Below are 24,072 nucleotides of genomic sequence, written 5' to 3' on the forward strand. Positions count from 1 at the left end.
GTCAAGACCAGCACTCTCTCACTTGAACCCCAGCGATAGGCTGCTATTTCCCTCGTTCAACTCTGCCCTGCAGTGGTCCACTTTCTGCACAAAACAAGCGTGGTCTGCTTTGTAGAAGATCCATCCTCTGCTCCAAGCCCTTCAGGGCTCGTCTCTGATCTTACATGAACTCATCTGATGCCCTGCCGGGCCTTCCGACTGGCCCTGCCCACTTCTCCAGCACTCCCAACCCCATCTGGTCTTCCTCATGCCCCTTGGCCCCACTCATCACCCATGCCCAGTGCACTCCCACTCTGGAGGCTTGACGCACACAGTCTTTTCTGCCTGCACTGTCCCCCCCCACTGCCTACCCCCGGCTTTGCACGTGGCTCTCCCCTGCGAGTCCTTCTGGCCTCATTGCTCCCTGCTCACCTCCTACTCTGACATGCCCCGCCACCTTCCTGCACAGACCGCAGCCCCTCCCAAGGCTGTAAGCTCCGTGCGGCAGAGGGTTCTCTTAGGTACCCTGCTGTCTGTGCCTGGCACAGGGGAAGCACTCAGGGAAAGAAAACGAGGGAGAGGAAGCAAGGTCTTAGAAGTTCTAATTTGATCAGTAAAAGTATGGTTTTACTGGGGCTCCCATTATGCTCGAGGTTACATGGGTTTAATTTCAGCTGATGGTTTATGGCTGAAAAATTCCAGCTTCTTTAGAGGCTGAGCCCTCCTCCCTGTGTTTGGGAGGTTTTTGTTCAGCACAGCTATCACCCAAAGTTGCAACAGATTTGCCTCAGATTGGTGCCTCAGCTCTGTCGAGCCACTTGCAGCCGTGGTCTCCTCTTACTAATCGAGGGCATACCTAGATTTTCAGTGCATGGTTTCCCCTCTCTGCAATGTAGGACATAAGCTGGGGGACTCGGCTCTCCCCAGACGGTACCTCTCCACATCTGAGCTCCAGAGTAAGTGATCTCTCTGGGTGCACACTCTCTCCCCTCTTCTGGGTCACTCCCACTTGTTCTCATTTCACTATTTTTGTCCCTGGTAATTTTCTGGAGGGAAATTCACCAGAGTTCAACAATTTTTCTATTACTGGATGTGACCAAGGAGAGAAGAGGGAGGGTGGTCATCACTGGCATGGGGCAGGAACCCAGTACAGGTGGCAAAAAACAAACAAACAAAGCTGGTTGCTGGATGAAGGCAGGAATTCAGGACTGGGAAGAATCCTGGCCCTTCTTAGAGGGTAGTGGAACGCATCGGTGAGTGTCCCTAAATGTTCAAAAACAACCAGGAGTTTAAGTGGGAAGTAATAGTCCACTAGGAGGAAGGAGGAAGCATAGCATATCAAAGAAGGAACCCTGAGGTGAAACGGAAGATGGGGTTTAGTCTTGGCAAACCCCTCGTCTCTCCCTAGATCTTGGTCTCTTCATCCCTAAAATGAAACGATCAAACTGATAGGATTTCTAGGCTCAAAAATTTCTGTGAAGAAATGTCATTTTCTACCTCTCTGCCTTATGCACCTCTAGTAAATATTTAATGATCTACGATAAATTTTAGCATCACATCAGTGATTTCAACTTTCTGTGTTTGACAAGTGTGCTCTCATTATCCCCCGAGAGAGCCGCCAAGGAAGCAGCGAGCTGGGGACCCACAAGAGGTCATAGCAGTTTCTGTGGTGCTTCCGCCTGCTCTGTCAAGTACTGAACAACTAGGCTCACAGCTGAAGAGCAGTCCACCACTCTTGGGGCTGGGGGTCTGAAGCGTGGTCCCCGAGGGAGCACTCCTTCTGCGTGGATTCAGCACGCCGGGCCTGGCAGGTGTTCATGTATCCATGGCCGAGTACACCGTGTGGTCGTGCTTAAGGCTTCTGGATAGCCGTGTCCAACTGCCGTGTGCTCAGAGCATCATCTTCAACCTGAGACTCGGTGGGTCCCCCTCAGAACCACCCCAGGTCATTCGGCCATTTTATCCCCTTTTTATAAGACAATTTTTTGAGTCACTCTGGGAAGTGGCCTGGCCGCACAACCTTTCGAGGGAAAGAGAAACCCACTTTCTCTCTTGCGTCAGATACCCTTTTTCCTTCTCTGCCATGTAAAGGTATCGAGAAAGTGTGGCCAGCGAGGGAACAAAGATCGCAGTTGTGTATGCAGAAAGAAAAGACGTGTGGAGCTTTGGCGAAGTTTATGTCCCACTGCTGAAGGGAAGAGCACACGTGGGTGCAGCCAGGGAGCTGTGTGTTGGGGTTCTGTCCCAGGGAGTTGTCCCACGTTGTCTGGTGAACGTGCCTCATGGATCATCTTTAAATTCCGTCCTCCTCGGAAACCAGTGAAAACAGTTTTAACGACAAACACATAAGCCATGGCGATCGCGAAGCCCCGCACATGCAGGGACCTCCCCTTGGCAAGAGGGCTGTGGGCACCGATGAAATCACCATCAGATAGGTTTCATCTGTGGAGTTCATGTGAACTCTGACGCCACCAGACCTCAAGGCAAAAATAGATGCTCTTCAAAGACTTTATAGCCTCCAACAGTTGTTCGTGTGGAAACCAAATGAAGATGTTGATTCTCATGAAAGGGATCTCACAGCTACAACGAATGGCTCTAAGTGATCCCAGCCAAACATGAGAAAGTGTGAACTTTTTCATCTGTGATTGAAGGAATGTGATTGGAATTAGGATATATTACTTGAGGATTCCAGGGCCGTTTTAAGCTCTTAGCTTCAAGCCCTGTAGTTAGCCTTTTGAACAGCAAACTCATGTTTCAAATTATAACAAATGGCTCTATTAATGCTCTCTCTAATTGCTTCTGAACCTCACTCTTAAATTGCACCAGGCTGAGGCTATAAAGGTTTGCTTGCCGAAAGCTTCCATCTGGGTTTCTCCTTTGAGAGGGAGTTGTGAATGGGAGCAGCCAGTGGGACCGGGGTGATTGTGCTCTGAGAGCCTCTTGTTCTGTGGTATGTGGGACTTGCTGACCAATGCCAAACATTCAAAATGTAAATCTGAATAGGTCCATAGAAATTGGGACACGGAAACATGGGATTTGATGGATTGTGTTTCTTCTGAGTGTTTTTGTAGAGCAGTGTTGTGGTAGGAAATGCCTCTCCAACAGGGTTATTATAAGAACAAGCTTACAGCTTGAACCTTGCCCCTAAAAGAACATTCGAAAACAGTGTATCTATGAGGACACATTTCTGGTGGATTTACTCCAGTGGGTTTTTCTTCCAGTGAATTTACCTCTTTCTTTGTTTTGTTTTTTTTCCTTCCTCATTCCCGAGATACAGGAGGGTAAACTGGTATATTTTTCTCTTAGACTTTGAGAAGGAACGTTAAACTCTTAACTGGTTTGTATAAACTAAAGGTTTTTTTATTCACCTGAAGATTTCTTATTTCATACATACTAGCCCACAGTATAAATATTTCCTGTACATTCTTTTTTTTTTTTTTTTAAGATTTTATTTATTTGACAGAGAGCACAAGCAGGGGGAGCAGCAGGCAGAAAGAGGGGGAGAAGCAGGTTTTCCGCTGAGCAGGGAATCGGATGTGGGGCTCAATCCCAGGACCCTGGGATCACAACCCGAGCTGAAGGCAGACACTTAGCCAACAGAGCTACCCAGGTGCCCCCTTTCCTGTATATTCTTTTTTTTTTTTTTTTAAGATTTTATATATTTATTTATTTGACAGAGAGACACAGCGAGAGAGGGAACACAAGCAGGAGAGTGGGAGAGGGAGAAGCAGGCTTCCCGCTGAGCAGGGAGTCCAATGCTGGGCTGGATCCCAGAACCCTGGGATCATGACCTGAGCCGAAGGGAGCAACTTAACTGACTGAGCCACCCAGGTGCCCCTTCCCTGTACATTCTTGTGTCAGAAATGGGAATGATGTTCCCACTCTTTCTTGGAAGTTTCTACTTTTGACACTACTGATCCCAAGGAAAACAGGAAGTGGCTTATCTATTGGAAAGCATGCTCCTTATTTTGTTGGTGATGTTCTTCCTCTTTTCCTTTACCCTCCCATCCATACTCAGAATTCAGACTGATAACTGAACCTTATCAGAGTGTGAGGAAGAGCAGGGATAATAGCCCTTGTGGCTGAGACACCTCACATGGCTGGAATGACTCAGTTGCCAGCATACAGAAAAGAGCCCAACAGTGTCCCTCAGCCTCCATTTGGCCGTTGGTCTCTTTCCTGAGCCGTCCTACTGGGGTTTCTTTTTCTGATTTCCCTGACTTCATTTTCCAACTAGACCAGTCACAGTGTCCAGTGTTCCTTGAAGAGGAGATTTTTCTTCTTTGACCCCTTGAAGATACACTTTGGCTTTGGTTAAATCTTTTCTGATATCCCAGGCACCTCAGCAGTTAACTTGAGTAGATCCAACTGGCTCATAGTTAGAAGTCCTGCTTTGTCTCTCCCTCTCGTTGCTGCTGTTCTTGAAAGAGACTGTTCCCAGGTTTTTAGCCTTTCATGTGCCATCATCTCTTCCCTAGCTCTGTCAGTCAGCTTCTATGAAATTCAATTGCCCACCCTTTTCTCATCTCCCCCTACTTTTTCCTTCTGTTTCTCAGGAAATACTCTTCAGTGTGGCCCTCTCAATAGTATGTCTGCACTCCCTGGCCTGGACTTCCCCTTTGTCCTGACAGCCTTCTCCTTTAGGCATTTATTTTTTATATGTCTATGCATGTTTGCATCCTGAAACTTTTGTAAAAACAAAAACCAAAACAAAACTTTCTACTATCACATAAGCAGTGTCGATTACTTGTGTAGTTTTTAAAAGATTAAGGAAAGAAAGGCATATTCCTCCCACCCAGGTGGGATCACTTGGTCTTCCACTCATTGCTCCTTCGGGTGTTAAAAGGTACCTGTTGTAACCCTCCACAAATCTTGTTCAGAATAAACACCCCTGGTCTCCTGCACACAATCTTCAGAGAGCTGGTTTGAGCCCCTCATCACCCAGGTCTCCGGCCCTGGCCCGGTTCATGTGGTATTTCCTTATTCACACATGGCACCACTCAGAATGGAGCTGACCCGGGCACTCCATAGGTGTTGGCTACTCCCCTATGAAGAGAGCATCCTTACGCCCTTCGGACCTTCTCCCACAGAGCTGTACTACAGGGACTGCCTAATGGACTGAAACTCTTTAAATTTTGTGGACATTTCAACCATTTTTAATTCACGTATTTTAACTGACACTAGTTTCTCTTCTTCATTGTCCACAATGAAGAATCATGAAAAGATTGTGTTGGTTTCTGAAGTCCAAATCGATATTCTGCCTACAGTGTTTCTTTCACTTGGACCAAAAGAGGGATGGGGGCAGGTTGGGGATGACATGGTGTACTCTCTCAGAGGATCCAGGCAGACGACCAGTGATCTGGGCTTTCCTTGATTAGCCCTCACAAGCCATTCTTTATGGGCACGCTCTAGAATCTTACTCCAGATTGATACCAAGCCACATTCCCCTGTTGACCGAGTCCATCGTCTCATTGAAAATTGGACCTGATTTGCCCATCTCCAATCTTTGGGCACATTTCTTCACTGTACTTGCTCCCAGATCCCTGACAGAACTATGGCTGTCTCATTTTTGAGGACTATAGGGCCTCAAGATATAATCTGTTGAAGCCAGAGGACTTGACCCCATTTATTGTGGCAGAGCTCTCTTCTGAAAGGATTTCATCTATCTTGGGCTTTACTTTTTGTTTGTTTGGGGTTTTTTTGTTTTTCTCAAGGCTGTTTTCCCCTCCTCAATCTCACAGGTAAAATAGCAATAAAATAGTACTTCTTCTGCTTTGTCGTCTGTCAGCATCACACCTTTGCTGTCAAGCAGCCAATTAGTCTCTTCTTCAGTTGCCTCCATTTTTCAAATATAACTAAGGCAGGCCAGTTCCGTTGTCTTCACCATGTTCTGTAAGCATAAATCTATTTTGGGCTTCAGCTATGTGAATACTTTTGATAGGTTGATGGTACTGTTCACCCTTGGCCTTCCCATCAGAAGTAATGGGATCTTAACTCCATACTGTTGGTCTGAGTATTTGCAAAATGGCAAAAACATAAAGTCCAAAATAGGTTTCTTCACCTGTAAATGTCAGAGATATTTCCTGTTTGCACAATGAGAGCCATTAGGGAAGCTATAGAGGGACAGCAACATTCTGCAGAGGTGAGATAAAACTCTGCCTGATTTTGGGCATGTCCAGGGAGGAATAAGAAGCTGCATGGCCAAGACCTGGAAACTTATTTCTAAAGTCCTGTTCTGGACCCTGCCTACCAATCCCAAAAAGGTAAAAAGGTAAAAAGAGAAATCTACGGACAGAGGATAAGACGGGAACACAAAAATAACAATTGTTGGCCTTTGACTGCATGACCTTCATGAGCCATGCTGACACATGTCATGGTCTTCTTTTGTTGAAGCTGGGTGCAGGGCTTAGGACCAGTACAGCCTATCTGCCTCTTTCCCCCTAATCCTGGTGATGAGGGAAAGTCATTCTGGAGAGGCAGCAAATACAGAAATAAAATGAGAGCCAGAACAAGATAACCCTCAAGTGTCCAGTCAGAACCAGTTGAAGTCAGAGTAGCAGGAACACACCCTGCGTATTCTTACCGGGCAAACTATTTAGAGGAGAGCCAGAATGATGATAGGCAAAGAGTGGGGAGGGAGAGGGAGATTAGCTTTCTTCAAAGCAGCTTCCACTGCAGTGTCCACCCCCTTTACTGCTGCAGCATTGTGAATGAGAGCATTTCAAAAAGAGAATGGAGTCAGAGAGAGATGCCTAGTGTGGCTTTTTGCCAAGAAAGAGCAGCCCCAAGTTTTATCTGACAAGGTTTTGGGGAGTAGAGCAGGAGACTACCAAGAGTGAAGCCTATTGTGTCCCCAGGCTCAGTCAGGTGCCTCTTATCCCTGAATCTAACCCACTCTTGGTAAAAAAGTGAGGAGATGTTAAGAGCTTTTCCTTCCCTAGTCCCATTTGAGAATTATTGTGCAATTATCAACTCTTGGGAAACAACCACCCATATTATTATATAAAAGCTCAGGAAATTCGTGTGACAAAGAAAGGTATTTCCCAGACTCTCTGAGCATGAATTTTTTTTGGTGGCTTCCTACTATTTATCACTCAGAAGAGCATTCCATGGAGGCCAACTTCAGCTCATTGACTTTCGGTGAAGAGTTCACCAGGTAAATGGACCCATCTTTCTATGTTCTCACTTAATATTTACACACTCCTTTTCTATCTACATTCCCTGAAGCATTTGTTTCAATTCCATAGTTTTGACCACCGTGTAAATATAACTATTCCCAAGTCTCTTTTTCTAATGCTGACCTCATTCTTGAGCATCACACCCGCATTTCCAGCTGAGTACTTACTAGTCCCTGTGCCGGAGCATCAGTCACATGCCCTGAATTCAGCATGCAAAGGCAAGAGGCAGTATCCTCTTCACCAGATTGGCTTCTTTCCGGTCTCCCTGTCATTAGTGATATCATCGCCCTCCAGGGACAAAGTTGGGAACCTCACTGGATTCCCAGACATTTCGTTTCCTTTACCCGGGAGGATATATTTAAAAATTATATGCATATGATAAATACAGATAGAATTTTTTAAAAATTTAATGTATTTTATCTCTGAGACTTCTATCTATTCCCATAGACATAGTCCAGACTCCCATTTTTCATTTGGACAATTGCAATAGCCTTAGGTAAATTGTGGGGTAAGCAGGATTCTTGTAAGTAAAGGGAATTTGGCATGAGACCCTTTTATAAATCTTTGTCAAGATAAAATCTTAAATTACAGATACGCTTAGAAAAATGTTGAGGCGATTGTGACATTAATATTAATGAATAGGGTGGGGTTTTAAAGCTGGTGATCAAGAGAAGCAGGAATGTTCCAGTACTACTCTATCAATCTGCCTTGTTTTCTGTGGAATTCTGGCGGGATCTGAACACGTCCGGAAATGACCATGGGAAATCAGCATACCATTTTATCATTAAAGTCTATGGGAGGCCACCTAAGTACAATTTATTTTTTCATTTATGCAGTTCCTTAGGGTGACAACAACTATGGACGGTTACTGTACAAAACAACACCATTCCAAGTAACTGTTTTAGTTTGACTTGGGATATGTGAATTTCCTTTAATGATTCAGTCAGCATCGTTAATAAACTAGTGGGAAAAAAAAAGAACTAAAAAAAAAGACAAAACCCCAAGCTATATGTAAAGTGTCTTGCACATAAACTCATCCAATCGGAAGAAAGTGGTATTGCCCTGTTTTTTAAATGGGGAAAATCAAGTTGCAGAGGGGCTGCTATTCCCAGTATAGCTAGTTCATAGCTTGAACTAGACTTTGAACTCCAGGCCCTAGTTACTTTCCACTCCACTTCCACTGGCTCACAAAACCTAACTGATGGTTGCGTTCAGTGAATGAGAGATGGGCTTCCCAAGCATTTGTCATGTAAGGAACTGGCATGGGATTGTGTAAGAACTGGCAGGGTAACTATGAGCCGATAGAACCAAAGAGGGTTTACAGAGAAGGCAACTAGCCTCTCTGGGCCTAACCGTGGGCCACAAGCGAGCCCACCTGCCCTGTGAGGTGAAATCCTGCAGCTTAGTTTTGAACAGGGGCTGTGGCAACAGGGATGCCCTGTTTACTTCCACAGTGTAGGTTGCAAGACCTTCTAACAGATTACACATTCTAGAATGAATTGTTCATGGATCTGACTCTGCCCTTACAGAGCAGATGTAGTTCTTGATTTATAGCACCATAAAGAGAAACAGTGAAGGACGCTTCAAGACTTGGCAGGCGAATATAGACAAAGCTCCCCCATGTCCTTTTGAATTCCAGGGGTGGGGACTCCCGGTTTTCGATCAATGCATAATGTGAAGATCTGAAAACTCTTTTCCTGTTTCCAACCATAGACTCTTAATGATTTGATTTAAATAGAATTTCCTCTTGTTTGTTTTGTTCTAAGCATGAAGAACTGGTCACCCGCCATTGTTTGAGTAAAACCATTTCAAATTGCATGAGGAGAGTGGGATCAAGTCATTCCTCATTCTTTCCTTCAGGCTGAAATACCACAGTTGTTTTAATTTCCTTCAGAGCATCTATTTTCTACCCCCTTGAGGTTTTTTTTTGGGTTTTTTTTTGTTGTTGTTTGTTTTTTTATTTCTCTTCTTGAGATTCTGTTCATTTGTTCCATCGCATTGCCTTTTTAAAGTGAAGAGGTCAGAACTGGACCCAGCTCTAACCTGCGTGTGACTCATGCAGAGCGTTAGTAAAGAAGAGATTGCTTCCCAGATGCTGCATGCCCTACCTGCCTTGGCACACAAACACTTGAGCTATTGTAGTCATCATGTATTTTTAGAAAGGAAGAGGGATCCATCCTACTCCCAAATGACTACAGTAGAGAAAAAAAATAAAGAAAAAAGAAAGGTGAAATCCTGCAGCTTAGTTTTGAACAGGGGCTGTGGCAACAGGATGCCCTGTTGACTTCCACAGTGTAGGTTGCAAGACATTATGCATTCTTCGGTGGACTCACCCAGTCTAGCTACTTGCAATGGGGAGAAAAAGGTGCTCACTTGTGGGCTTGAGAAGTGTGTGTCCATTTGTGCTGGGGGAGCTGTGTCTTGCTGTGGATTATAGGTATTGACCCTGCACTTGAAAAGAACCAGATATATACCGGCTGATGCAAATGAAAATGAACCTTTAAGTGGTCAGTGTGTGTACTAAAATCTAAACACACAGGCAGAACTTTACAGCAGAGTTCTTTTAAAACTGTGTAAAATGAGAAATGACTGTGGGATTTTCAGAAATAAATTTAGTTTGAACTCTGTGGTACTTGAAGAGAAAATTTTAAAACCCGCTGTTGGCAGTGGAAAATGGTGCAGCCACTTTGGAAAACCAATTGGCAGTTCCTCAAAAATTAAACAGTTACCATGTGACTCAGCAGTCCCACTCCTAGGCATATAGCCAATAGAATTAAAAGCATAATCACACCAAAACTTGTAAATGAACGTTCATAGCAGTGTTAGTCACAGTAGCCAGAATGGGGGCAAACCAAATGTCCATCAAGTGATGAGGGTATACATAAAATATGGTATATTTATATAGTATCTATATATAATATCTATATGGTGGAATATTCATTTAGCCGTAAAAAGGAAAAAAGTAGTGATGCCTGCTACAAGGATAAACCCTGTAAACGTTATATTAAGTGAAAGACACTGGGCATGAAAGGTTGTATATGATACGATCTCATTTATACGATATATCCAGTATAGGCAAATCCATAGACACAAAGTAGATCCGTGGTTGCCAGGGGCTGAGGGAGGGTGGGGGAACGGGGAGTGACTGCTGATGGGTACGGGTAGGGTAAGTGGTTCTTTCTGATGGGATGAAAATGTTCTGGAATTATATAGTAGTGACAACCTCGTGAATTTACTCAAAAATACCGAATTACACACTTTAATTAGATGAACTTTATGAAATGTGGTTTATAGTTGTTTTTTTTAAATAGAACACATAGCATAGCTCTACTGTTCATTTATAGATGGATCCCTTGTTATTATTATTATTATTTTAAGAAATAATCACCTCAGCAAGTTTTCTTTAATGACTGAGGCTTTTATTACTTTGGGAAATGTCGTGCTGGTGCATTGGGTTTCATGAGTATTGCTGGTAAAGCAAGATGCTTGTAGAAAGTGGCTGAAGTATGACATTGAGATATTATTCTGGGGGCTATGAATACAGCCTGGGCTGGTTGTGAGAAAAACAAGAACATCCGATTCAGTTATGGCTCTATAAATGGTCACTTATTTGTGCTACTATTCAAAGACTGGTAATATTTTTCTCCTGACCGTTCTTTGGTGAATATTTTTGCTGGGAAACTTAACTGGGTGCTTGAGGTTCTGTTAAATGAATCATCGTATTTGCAAACTTTTTCTTCAGTATCCATTCTGAAAATGGAATGACTAGACATACACCCAAACTAATTCCAGGCTCGTGGGATTATTTTTTCCCTTCAGCTATTTTCTGGCACCTCTAATTAGCTTCAACAGCCTGGCTGTCCTCTGATGGTAACCCCTGCTTGTTCCGTCAGCTGCCCTGCTTTCTTTTCTGTCGACACATTTCTAATACCTCTGAAGGAGACAGATGCTTCTGCTGCATCTGAACAGGACTCACAAGGTCTGATGCTTTTTGACAAAATGGATGCCTCTTCCCTGTATTTTGGAATTGATATACACTGTCAAAAAGGGTTTTCCGAATGGTTTCTCTTTGTCACCTTGTATCAGATTTTCTCCTCCATTCTGGAAATGTGCAGTTTAATGTTGCGTTTCAAATCACATTCAACTGAAAAAGTGTGTAATGGAATCAGGGCATCCCATGAATACTCTTAACAGGGTGGAAGATGCCCTTTGTTTGCAGCTGTGCGTTCCAAGGGGATTGGTGACAACAGTGAAATTACACTGGGGGGGGGGTGTTGCTTCATAATGGACTCCTTGTCCCTTATGATTTAAGAGATGCACCAGGGTTGACTTCTCCCATCCTCACGCTTCAGTATTGATTTGTATGTATTAGAATCTAAATTGTGGCGATTGCCACCTGAGAAGAAAAGCAGTCACTGTACAAGTTCGTCCCTGTTTCTCTACCCACATACCTGAGGCTTATTTTCCCAATGGTTTAAATTTAGGCTTGAAAGATGCTTGAGAAATGATCTGGTCCTATCTCTCCTTTTTCTAGGCAAGGACATCAAGGTCCAGAGCCAAAGACGGGCATGAGGTAGGGCTGGCACCCACAGATTCTAATTCCCAGGCCAGGTCCATCTCTGCCATCCCGTGTGGCCTCACGACCATGGGTAATGCACACATGCGTGCCTCCCTCCCATGCCGAGGGCTTTCGGAGCTGGGAGAGGGTTCAGCAATGAGCCATTGCCCCCGCAGGACTTGTCAGTTCATGCTTTGGCTTTCACAGCATCACCTCCTGGGTAAAGTGTCTGAACTTACCACCACCCAGAGAGGATGGATAGTGCAGAACCTTCCTCCTGCACATTTGCATGTCATACATGTACACCTGCTTAATGACACATGTGGTGGGTTCCATGCTGCCAGGCTGTCTGACCTCTAAACAGCGAGAGATTGTAATGAAGTTCTGTGCTGTTGGAACTCTTTCAAAGGTGAACCTCAAAGCACTTTCTTTGCTGGCTGGCTGTTCCCATGCCTCAGAGAGAAGAAGAAATCAAGGGATGGCGAGAGGAAGCACCTTACTTTCAGCTCTGACTTCAGGAGTGAGCTTGATCCCTCACTTTTGTTTTGTTTGGAAGATTTTTCGTACCTCTTATTCTGTGGAAACTGAACTGCTGGACCATTACCTGCTTTTTAAGTGCAGCAGCCTGGTATTTCTTTTCCATTTCTGCTCTGCAGAGAGGGTCCCAGCGTTAAACTTGGAGGGGTGTGTGTATGTGTGTGTGTACATACATGTATGGGTACTTACATGTGGGTACATATAAATAAAGTCTGTATTTATAGATTGAAATCTGTATGGTATACCCATTTTCCCCCACTCTTTGTGCCACTTGGAGAAAGCCTTCTATTGAGGCTGACAATAATATATTTATTAGTTGTCCCCTTATCATGTCTGTATGGCCTCTATTTGCAAAGTCATGTAACTGTGAACTGGAGATTTTTGGTTTTGAGCCCAAAGGGTTTACTTTGTGGAGGCGGAAGGGCTGAGAGGCCATCTGCCCAGGCCTGTGCCTGGCGGAACATGCGCTTCTGGGCTTGCTGAGGGTCACGGGAAGGGAGCACTGACAAAAGTTTTCCAGCATTTGCCCTGTGATTCTCCAAATGTCATCTTCTTAAAACAATGTCATTTTTAAATGACATTTAAAAATATCTTACAACAAAGACATTTTGGGGCTTAACTAGTTTGTATTTTTTTTTTTAAGATTTTATTCATTTATTTGACAGACAGAAATCACAAGTAGGTGGAGAGGCAGGCAAAGAGAGAGAGAGGAGGAAGCAGGCTCCCTGCTGAGCAGAGAGCCCGATGCGGGGCTTGATCCCAGAACCCTGGGATCATGACCCGAGCCGAAGGCAGAGGCTTTAACCCACTGAGCCACCCAGGCACCCCAACCAGTTTGTATTTTTATAACAAAATCCAGCCACTGGTTTCTCAGCGGCTCCTGACACCGCTGCAAGATCCTTCTGCTGTCGCGCCTCTGCCCTGACTGATGACCCATCTGGCTAATGACCTCTGACATGTGATTGGGCACTGGGTAGAGTTCTGTGGACCTGTGCTTGGTGCATAAAGAGTTTACAAAGATTGGTAGTGGAACAAAGATGAGTCTGCACTTAGTAGGACTTGAGGTTTTCTATGAATATCTGGCCCAATCTGGGCAAACAAAAGGAACATATATTCCTGGTAGCAGTCAAATAACAAAAAGATACGTGAGGCAAAATTAACTCTCACACTTCTGTACCTTTGTCCCTGCTCAGTCAAATGTATTTGTTTTTTTTTAAATCCTGTCAAGCTGCCAGGTGGTGTGGTGATCAAATGAGGACACTGCCCCAAACTGAAGGTAGCGGCCATCCTTTATTCACTTCCTGTAATCCTGAGGGCAAGAGGCAAAGAAAAAGAGATGTGCCAGCTTCCCAGTGATCCATTTTCCCCCGTGAAAGGCACCTGGGCAAGCGAGGCTCAGTTGGCATGCGGCACAGACCCAGGGAATCTTCTCGCTGCTAAGGAGCCTTTGCTTCTGCCCCTGCGTTTAAAACCAGGAGATGGTGGGGGGAGAGGGTAAGAAGGAGAAGGATTCAAAGTGGAAAAGTACTGAGTGAGAATGGAGAAAAGTTCCAGAGACAGGATTCCCATGGAGCTGCCAGGGCTGGGAAGGCAGATTGGTGCATAAATGTGGCTGGTGGGGGAGGCTGCTTCTCCCTCTGGAGACTGAAGTGCACTGACTGGGTCCTCATCTGATGGGGGAGGGCAGCTTCCTGGGGAGGGGAGGCTGCCTGGTACCACCTTTGTACCTTTTGGGGGGTGCTCTTGAAGGAGCACACCAGGTTTTGACCTGGGATCAGGCCTTATGATGGGGCCATATGTGATCAGGCCATATATGCAGTATCTGTGTTTAGTTTCTGTTTTTACAAAAATGGTATTATGCCACATATTACTCTGAAACTTGCTTTTCTCACATAGCCGTACATCATCGATACCTCTTACTTCTTACGATACCTCTTACTTACTTACATACTTAACTCTTCTATTTGTTGTTGTTGTTGTTTTGGGTTTTTTGTTTGTTTGCTTATTTTGTTTTCTTAAATACCATATAATATCTTATGGATTACAAACCAATCCATTCAGTGTTTCCCCTTCAGATAGACATTGAGACTGTTTCCAGTCTTTGCCGCAACAAATGACGTCAGGTATGAATTCTTGTCTGTATATCCTATGTACTGAGTTGTCTGGTTTTTTTTTTTTTTTTTTTTAGGATATAGTCCCTAAAGTAGGATGATTGAACCATCGACCGCATCATTATAATAGATTAAAAAGGTCTAACCGTTTACATTCCCAGTAATTATGAGAATGGCTTTTTCCTCTTTCTAAGAACTACTACCCGTCATTAATTTTTTCAACAAACGTTTGCCAATCTGATGAGCAAACGTTGTATGTTATTTTTACTTTAATTTGCATTTTCCTGGACTAGTGAGATTGAGCATCTTTTCTTGTGTTTATTGAACATTTGCATTTTCCCTTCTGTCAGTTGCCTAATCATATCTTTTACCCATTTTTCCCCCTTTGCTTGTTTGTCAGATGCCCCTTTAAGAGTGTCATTGCTGCTCTGAGGTGGGGTTTCCCAGGAGTTGGTATGATCCCCTGAGCAGAAGTTGTCAAATCGAGTGAATATTTGAAACAGGCATCTCATTTGACCCCTTATATTTCTCTTGACCGGTTAATGATTTGACTAACTTGGGGAACAAAATGCCAGTCTTTTTGACTCCAACTTGTGACCTCAGAGGATAGAAATAGCCAGGTTTTCAAGAAATTGTTCTCTGAACTCAAAATTCTCATCAATTAGCAATAAATTGCTTTTATTGATGTGGCTAATGTTTGAAGAGGGTGGGAGAACATTTTGAAAACCATTAATGTCTTTGCCTTACATTCTCTTCTCCCATCCTTGCCGTTGACTCCAAAGAACATGTTAGACTTTACCCTTCACCACATTACAAATAAGGCTCCATCTATCTTGCTGGACAGGAAATGAAAGCATGTGAATATCAGTTTCAGTCTCTGTGAATGAAAGGCTGGACTTAACTTTGGGGATTATGCTTAGGAACCACCCTCTGTGGTAAGAGATGCCAGGTAGGAAGTGGTTGCCCGTGGATTAAATCACCTCAACTCTAGGACCCCCCTCACTTAATCTTTGGCCAGTCTCTGAGTAAGGAAATGGAATGTCATCCAAAATCTGACCATAGTCCTATCTCTAGGTCCAGATCTGATGGCTAAGAAGAAAGGCCAGGGCATCTGCCTCATTTTCCTTGATTCTTACTACAGCCACAGCTTTTTTTTGGTTTTGTTTTAGATAGCTTTCCTTAGGAAAAACAACCCCTAAAATAACGAAGTGGAAGATAGAAAGTATCCGAGGATCCCATGATGACAGAATGTAGCTTTAAAGCATTTCTCTGGTTTATTGGTTGTTTAGTGCAAGATTTGTCAGCCTTCACACGCACTCTATTCCCTTTGAAACCCACTCCCTCTCACTGCCGTGTTCCAGATTGGAGACCAGTACTCTGACACATTGATCCTGAGATCAGAGGGATGAAAGAGCAAAAGATCAAAAGGAAGCCAGGAAGCACATAGGAAGAGGCATCATGATTTAGGGACTGGGAAGTCTGACTGCCAAACATGCTGTCATCTTTAATCCATGGGCGTCTCATAAAGGAAGAACTTGGTAGTTCAAACAGAACTGAAGAACGTTCTGTACATCGATGGATTTGATATAAAGATCTATTTAAGAAAGTAATTAGCTAGGGTTAGCCCAGTGGCGAATATTGGAATTGAAGGCTGATATCTCTCTGTGTGTGAATTTGAGGTTTAAAAAACAGACCAGAGTGGTGGCTGAAGGTCAAGGGTTCTGCCTCATTTGCCTTCATCTCTCGAGTCCCCTTTTTAGTGGTGATCTAACCAGAATGACATCCTTTTACGTTCCTTGTCTTTTGTAAAACCAATGAAAAGGCATATTTTCATTGGCATGGATATTTAAAGGTCCGGACTGTACACAGTGAATTAGAGACACTAATGTTGTTACTGGGAAAAGTTTTATTCGAGGCCGTTGCTCTGGATACATCTGTGGATCCTCCCAAAGTGTAGCTCACTAACTCTTTATCCACATAATCATCTGTCCATCAGCGGTCACTGTGTGTCTGTCTTAGGCCAAGCATTGTGTGCTGAGAGTCAGAGAGTCAGAGACTCTCAGGCGCCAGCCAGAAATGTGCACAGGTAGTTAGAGAAGCCATGGGAGCAGCTGCCGTGGTAAGGACTGGTGACAGCTGTGACATACACACCATGGTACCACAGAGAAGGGGCCTCGGAGGTAAAGCAGGAGGGCAAGAGAAGGCATTCTCCTGGGCGGACTCTTGAGAGCAGTAGCTTGGCCAGAAGAAGGGTGAGGTAGATGTGTAAGAATAACGAGAGTGAGGCTTAAAGCCAGAAACAGAGGCAAAATGCAGATAATGATGGATTTTGGAAATGCTGGGGGTGCCTAAGGGAGTTTCGTCAGGGATATGACTTGACGAGAGTCATGCTTTAAAATCACAGTGGTGACCATGCACGGGGTCCGAGGAGGGCAGAAGTGGGAGCAGCAGAGAGCTCCTGAGTCACGTGGACTAGCTCTGATAGGGCCTGGAACCAAGATACTAATGGTGGGAGTCAAGGAAAGGAACAGATTCACATGCTGTTGGGGAAGTGAAATTTACGAGATTCAGTGCGTGTTGGGATGGTAGGAGGAGGGGCGGGAACCGTCTGAGAGAGCTCTTGGTGTGGGGCCGGCGACCAGGTGGGAAGGCCTGTTTTTCCCTAAGATGAAAATGCTGAGAGAGCTGCGGGTGGGGTGGAGTAGGATCATTAATTAAGTCTGAAACAGGCTGAATCTGAGATGATGCTGAGTATTCAAGTCGCCATATCTGTTGGTGGTGGGCTGTTCCAGGCCACAGGTGCTGGAAAGGATAGTTGGGAGTCATTGGCATAGTTGGGAGTCATCGAAGCCTTTTCCTTGTTCAATAAATTTTAAGGGAGTAAGTCAGGCCAGCTTCGTGGATGTGCAACTGTCGGTCACACAGGCCTCACTCTAGGGAGGGCCCCACATTGTGTTTGATGCACTGTTGTCACCATCTTAAAATACACATTAATTTTTAATCAAGAGGCTCTGCATTTTTATCTTGCACTGGACCCTGGAACTTAGGTACCCAGTCCCGCTTATCGTATCTTGGCCCTATTATAGTAGTGAGGCTACAGTGTTGAGTAAGACAGCCATGGTTCTGTCCTTAGGTGCTCACAGGCCTGCGTGTTAAGTCATCAAGAACGACACGTGATGTGCTCTGTATTAGAAGTAGCAGGCTCAGGGACCATGTGGGAGAGGTGGTTAAACCTAACCTTGGGGGTGAGAGAGTTAGGAAATGAGATTACCCAGGAAGCGGAGGAGAGAGACAAAATGATAGCCCATAACATCAGAGGAGGCGTAGAGAAGTCTGAGAAGGGAGCCTTCAGGGACATAGGGAATCCAGGAGAAGGGGGGTCCCAGAAGCCAGATCAGAAGAGACTGACCAGTGCTACCAAGCAGATTAGGAATGAGGTCATGTCGAGTGGATAGAGTAACAAAAGAGGCCATTGGATGCTTTTGAGAGCAGTTGGTTAGAGAGAGGGCCAAGAATTAATTTACCTCTGTTACCAAGAATGTATTTACTAAGGGATCAGTGGGAGGTGGGGAAGTACAACCCCTAAATGTAGGTTATTCTCTTAGAGAGAAAAGAAAGCAGGCACTACAAGGTGGGTTGTGGATGAGGAGAGTATCAGTTTTTGTTATGTTTTGTTTGATTGTAAGCTGAAAGTGTTTTGAGCACAGGTTTGAACTATGGGCCTATGGGCAGAAAGCCAGAGGCCTGCATGGGAAGTAATGTATGGACACACCCTGGTCGGGAAGAGAAGAGAACAGAATAGCAGAAGGAGCAGGTGCATTTCTAGGTAAAGACCCCATTTGGCTTGGAAGTCACCTCCACTTGTGCATGGGAGCGTCTGCTGCCTCTGTCTTCCTGCCTTGAATTCAAGGGAAACACGTCTCTGGAGTTCTCTCATTTGCTCTCATATTCAACAAATAGTTACAGGGCTCCTGCTGTGTGACCGGAGAGCATTTGGAATCTAAGAGCAAACAAGCCGCTGAGCTCACCTGCAGGTCCTGCGAGAGGAACTTCTGTGGCCTGGAATGATGGCGCAGTGTTGGCTCCTCCCCGCCCACCTGTCTCCACAGTCTCTGATGCTGCCTTCCATCTTCTCTACCTTCCTCCTCTGGCGCGCTATCTTTTCCTTGCTTCCCAGATAGCCATCTGTCCTAGTTGGAGCAGGGAAGCTGGAATTCAGGGACCATGTAGAGAAGGGGAAGAAAAGTGAAAACTAGTTGTAACCAAATTTTTGGAAATAGAAGGTTGCCCTTGGAATTTAGTGCCTAATGACTTTTTATCTTATCCGCCTGGTTCTCCCGGCCCTTCCTGCTACTTTGAGATAAGGCTCTAACCTAGACCTTCTTTCAAACTCTCCACATCTCTCCATCCTCTGTCACATCCCCTACTCCCTTATTCAGAGTTAGCCTTAGCTGATGAATTAGGATAGAGTCCATTTGAGTGAACACACTGATTTTTGAATGGTGGATATCACCTTTCTTGCCTGGAGGGATGGGGTTGCATTTTACAAGTGACTCTGGATTTATAAGAAGGAAATTTAATTTGTCCTATTTTGGGCATCATCATAAAAGAAGCCATATGAATATTACATCTTTTTCCCAGTCAGTTCCCCTAAAACTTTCCATTTTCTTATAGCTTCCACTGGTTTTCTTGTAGACCCACTAATTCTCTAAAGCCCTGTGTGGTATTCAGTATCATCCCCTCCCTTACCTGCCCTCCTACCGGTTTCTATGACAGACAGCAACTGGGCGTAGGTGGTGTGGGGTGGGGGTCGGGGGGAGGGAGATTGGGACAGCTGCAGCCATTTATAGGGATTGCTTCTGAGTTGGGGACCACCTCTGTTGGGGGAGGAAGGGGTGGCTGGGGACTCTTGGCACAAAGAATGCAGCTGACCCTAGAGTCAGTGATGCAGCCACCCGGAGCTGAGCTCAGGGAAGGCATTTCCTCCCGTTGGGGCTCTTCACAGAGAAGTGTATGGGATTCCTGCTCCCTGGTACCTGGAAGCTTTGGGGTTCCTATAGAATGCAGTTTGCAAGCAACTTCACTGACTGGTAGGGGGAAATGGCTGCTAGGAACCACTTCAGAAAAGAAGATCCAGGAACAGGAGGCTCCATCTGGACGAGGCCTAGGAAACGTTCCTCCACCGTTAGCAATGCTGTGGCCTCTCCCTTCGGTAGCTCCTCTGGGGAGCTCTGTTCTCGCAAATGCTTGAGTCAGCAGTAGCTTTGGGGCACATTTGTGGACGTGTGTGATTTTCCCTAAGCTTCGGGATTAGATGAAAATGTTTTTTCCTGGACCCAGAAAACTATCCCTGAACTCCGGAGTCTCAGTCAGGCATTCTCAGATTGGATCACCTGGGGATCATATTACAGTGAAGATTCTGATACAGTAAGTCTGGAGTGGGACCCGAGAGTCTGCATTTCTGATATGATCCCAGGTGAAGCCAGTGCTCCTGGCCCAAGGACACATGGAGTAATGAGAATCTGAAGCTGTACTGTCTACTACATTAAGCGCTAACCATTGTGACTGCTTAAGCTTAAAGATAAACGAATTGAAATTAAGTAAATAAAAAAAATTCAGGGCGCCTGGGTGGCTCAGTGGGTTAAGCCGCTGCCTTCGGCTCGGGTCATGATCTCAGGGTCCTGGGATCGAGTCCCGCATCGGGCTCTCTGCTCGGCAGGGAGCCTGCTTCCTCCTCTCTCTCTCCGCCTGCCTCTCTGCCTATTTGTAATCTCTGTCTGTCAAATAAAATAAATAAAATCTTTAGAAAAAAAAAAAATTCACTCTCTCAGCTACACTAACCATAATTTAGATGCTCGTTACCCACATGTGGCTGTTGGCTGCCATATTAGATTACACAGATTAAAATATTTTCATTATCACAGCAAGTTCTGTTGGAAAACATTAGTTTACAGTAAGCCTCAGTTTCCCTCTTTTACTCTTTCATCCATTTGTTCACTGAACATCTGTTACGTGCCGAGGAGGATGGTTGGTCCTGGCCATTAATGGATGGTTCCAGCTAACAGATAAAGTAAACGTCAGCTACCCCAAATGTAATGTTCTTAAAGTAAAGATACCTATAATATGGTGAGGGAGTCTTAGTTGGTAACAGTGAATGTTGCCACGCAGGTTAGAGGAAAAGGCGTCACTAGGGCATTTCATGTGCGTGTGTGTTTTTAAAGATTTTATTTATTTGACAGAGGTCAGAAGTAGGCAGAGAGGCAGGCAGAGAGAGAGGAGGAAGCAGGCTCCCCACCCAGCAGAGCCCAATGTGGGGCTTGATCCCAGGACTCTGAGATCACAACCTGAGCCAAAGGCAGAGGCTTAACCCACTGAACCACCCAGGCGCCCCGTGTATTCTTTTTTTAAAGACTTTATTTATTTATTGAGAGGGAGAGAGAGTGTGTAAATGCGTGTAAGTTGGGGGAAAGGGAGAATCTCAAGCCGACTAAGCACAGAGCCTGACGCGGGGCTTGGTGTTGCAACCTGAGCTGAGATCAAGAATCAGATGCTGAACCGACTAAGCCCCCCAGGCACCCCTCATGTGTGCACATAGCACAGAATTGAGGTCCTTAGGAGGTCGGCTACTGACAGTACATTTTTACCATTTCAGGGCCATAATCATCAGAAATGGAGAAATCATCCCCATGTCTTCAGAATTTACCCCCGAGACTGAGCGCCAGCGACTTCAGTACCTGGTAAGAGTCATGTCAGTTTGGTGGAACGCCGTGGCGTTGGGGATGGTGTTTCAGAGAAACATGTCGCTATTGACATGGGAGCAGGCCCACAGCAGTCAAACGACATATGGTCTTAACTCCCCCACACACACCTTCTGGATCACACATCCTAGCTCCGCGTGTGACGACACACTCCACCTCCGTGAATTTATTATTGTGGCTGTTTTCCTCCCATCTGTGACCAGTCGAAGACACGATGTGCTCTGTTTCTTTTAATGGTTTGGTATGTACAATATGAGATGGGGTGTTGGATAACACAGTTACCATTCTTCTACCCCTCCCTTGAACTTAAGATGTGGGCTCAGTCCTGAGGAGGAGGGCAGCCCCGAGATCCCACTGATACCCCACCACCACTTCACACGCAGGTATGAAGTCTCAGGGGCCCTTTGGGAACAACGCAGGTGTTAGAAAACCTGTTTCTGTCCTGAAAATAAGTTCTCTGTGTAGCTCACGCTCTTCAGAGTGAAATTACGAGTAGGCTATAGGAGGGCTATTTGGTTTTTCAGATCTTGAGAGTTTTTGCTTCACCTCAAGATTTGAGTTTTCTGGAAAAGAGAAGGCACTTCCCTGTTCCTCAGACTCCAGGGTCAGGGCATTTGGCTTTGAACCTCAGCTAAGCGACAGTGGCAATCGTGCGAGCTTATGATCTTTGGGGACCAACAGCGTGATTATTCGTCCTATGGATGACATCTTTTTTCTTGCCAACTGGCTTTCTTTTCAGACAGCACAGCTAAGGTAGTGATCCTCTGCTCTTAGGAAGAAATTGATCCTGGCTACTCAAGAAGGACTTTGCTCATGTCTTTGCATTTCGGCGTATGTGAACAGTCCAGGTTTGATCACTTTGACCAGCTTAGAAAGGGCTGTGCACGTTCCCTTAGCTTCCTTGTCTAGTTTGTTTTACTCAATATATATCTAAGCCGTGTTGGTCTGGTACATAATGACAGCAGGAATCCAAACCCAATATAAAAACATTTGTTTCTCTCTTTCACCAACTGTTGTTCTCTAACCTTTCTGTTTTTTTGTTTTGTTTTGTTTTTTGGTTTTTGGGTTTTTTTTTCCCCAAACGAATAAACTTGTAGCCACTCCAGAGAAGCCCAGGCTTCAGAACGCTCATTCTCTTTTGCAGTCTGGGTGGGGGAAGGGACCCTGCAGCAGCCGTAAAATATCCTCATTCCTGTGCCAACTCGCTGACTTGTGGGCTGGCTAACATTGTGCAAGTCTCTCAACCTTTCCAGACCTCGGTTTCTCACTTACACAGTGGGAAGCTAGACTAGGGGATCACCAGGGACCTTCAGGCTGCAAGATCCTTCGAAGTAGAGTTCATAACAGCTGCCCTCCTGGTCACCTGTCTGGCTTTCCCCAATCCATCTTCCACAAAGCCACCCCAGTGAGCTGATCGTGAACTGTGTCACTCCCCTGCCTAAAATCCTTTTGGCTCCTCAGAGTGTGCAGAATGCGGACCACACTCGGTAGACCCAGAATCATGGTCTCCATCCACCTCTCCTCCATCATTTCTCTGCTGCCCCTACCAACGCCACCACATGTCTCAGGCTGTAGGCAGAGAACCACCTTCCATTTCTGGGCCACACCTTGATCTCCCCAACCTGCATGCCTTTCGACATATGCCCTTCCTGGGTAGCCTTCCCCTGTCTTCTGCCAGGGAAACTGCTCTTCGTGCTTTGAGACCCCAGTATAAATGTCACATCCTAGGAAGCTTCCTCTCCCCCTCCTAGGGGTGGGTGTCAGCCCCCCGTGCTCATGCCCTGGAAGTACCCCACAGAAGCCCCATGCTGTTGTATTGCTGGTTGCCATCCCACTTTCCCCTTCCCGACTGAGTCCTGGAGGGCAGGCTCCTTGCCTTTGTCACTTCCTGTTGTACCCCACATGGAAGAGATACTGAACCAGGATTCGTTGAATAAAGGGAAGAAAGAACCAATATCTGTATTGACTTCTGGATCATTACCACACAGTACTCTCCTCTCCTCCTTCCCCTGAAACCTGTCACAGTCCTTTGCCTGGCCATGCCTCAAGCATGTCTTCATCACCTCCTTGCCCTTTCGTGAAAACTGTGTCCTGTTTTCCTGCTGAAACCAATGGGAAACAGCAGGTTGACTTTTTTTGTTGTTTTGCAATGATTTCATGTCTTCATGTTACAAGAACGGTACACAGAGTTCAAAAATGCTAACTTTTAGGGAGGGATGGGAATGCTGACATTTATCAGATTCCTAATATTGGTCGCATATTTTTTGATGGTCACAATGAGATGTTGTTTCTTCCGATCTCAGCTTTGTCGTGTGACTGTGTCTGTGATTTCCACAAGGCCCCTTCCTGATTCACAGCTTCATCATCAGTAACAGACGTAGAAAGCCTTAGAAGACAGGTTTAAAGACTAAGTGAAAACTACGTGGAGAATTCTTTTGTGCACAGAGTCCTCATTTGATTATTATTTGATGAATCAGTCTTGCCACTTCAAATCCTACTGGCCTGCAAACCACAATGATTCTGTCCCTTTTTTTTTTTAATTTAAGAATCACTCCTTATGTTCCTAAAGATGAATGTGTGTTTTTGTGTCACTCAGACAGTGTGCACACTCTTAGCCCACAGAACTGAGCCTAATTGCTGAATTTCTAAAAGGTAAGAAAGCCGTCCCCGTTCTTTTTCATCCTTACTTCTAAATCGTTCACGTTTCTCTGGTTTATAACTATTCTTCCCAAACAACAGAACTGTAAATGACCAGAACACAAAATATCCTGGCTGTCCAACTTCCCGTTCTGTCAGGAGTCTAGAAATGTATGCTTCGAATTGAACAAATCCAGTAACTGCAGTCACATGATCTGTGATGTAAATCTTTTGTTTTTGAGTGAAGTTTTGAGTGAATTAGGGGGTTTATAGTATAAAGTGTTAAAAATAATATCAAGGGGTGCCTGGGTGGC

The 24,072-nt window shown here is 45.0% G+C and overlaps 1 protein-coding gene across 3 annotated transcripts in view; it reads left to right on the top strand.

Annotated features, from left to right (window-relative positions):
• The window catches only part of PPM1H (protein phosphatase, Mg2+/Mn2+ dependent 1H), a 257,848-nt gene that overhangs the window by 150,614 nt on the left and 83,162 nt on the right, over positions 1-24,072 (top strand). For all 3 annotated transcript variants that reach the window (XM_059184752.1, XM_059184750.1, XM_059184751.1), the window contains one exon: positions 21,016-21,100. In XM_059184752.1, the coding sequence (XP_059040735.1) occupies positions 21,016-21,100 (85 nt within the window). The remainder of the gene's footprint in view (positions 1-21,015; positions 21,101-24,072) is intronic.

This window comes from Mustela lutreola, chromosome 8 (assembly GCF_030435805.1).
Source record: "Mustela lutreola isolate mMusLut2 chromosome 8, mMusLut2.pri, whole genome shotgun sequence".
Classification (NCBI taxonomy): domain Eukaryota; kingdom Metazoa; phylum Chordata; class Mammalia; order Carnivora; family Mustelidae; genus Mustela; species Mustela lutreola.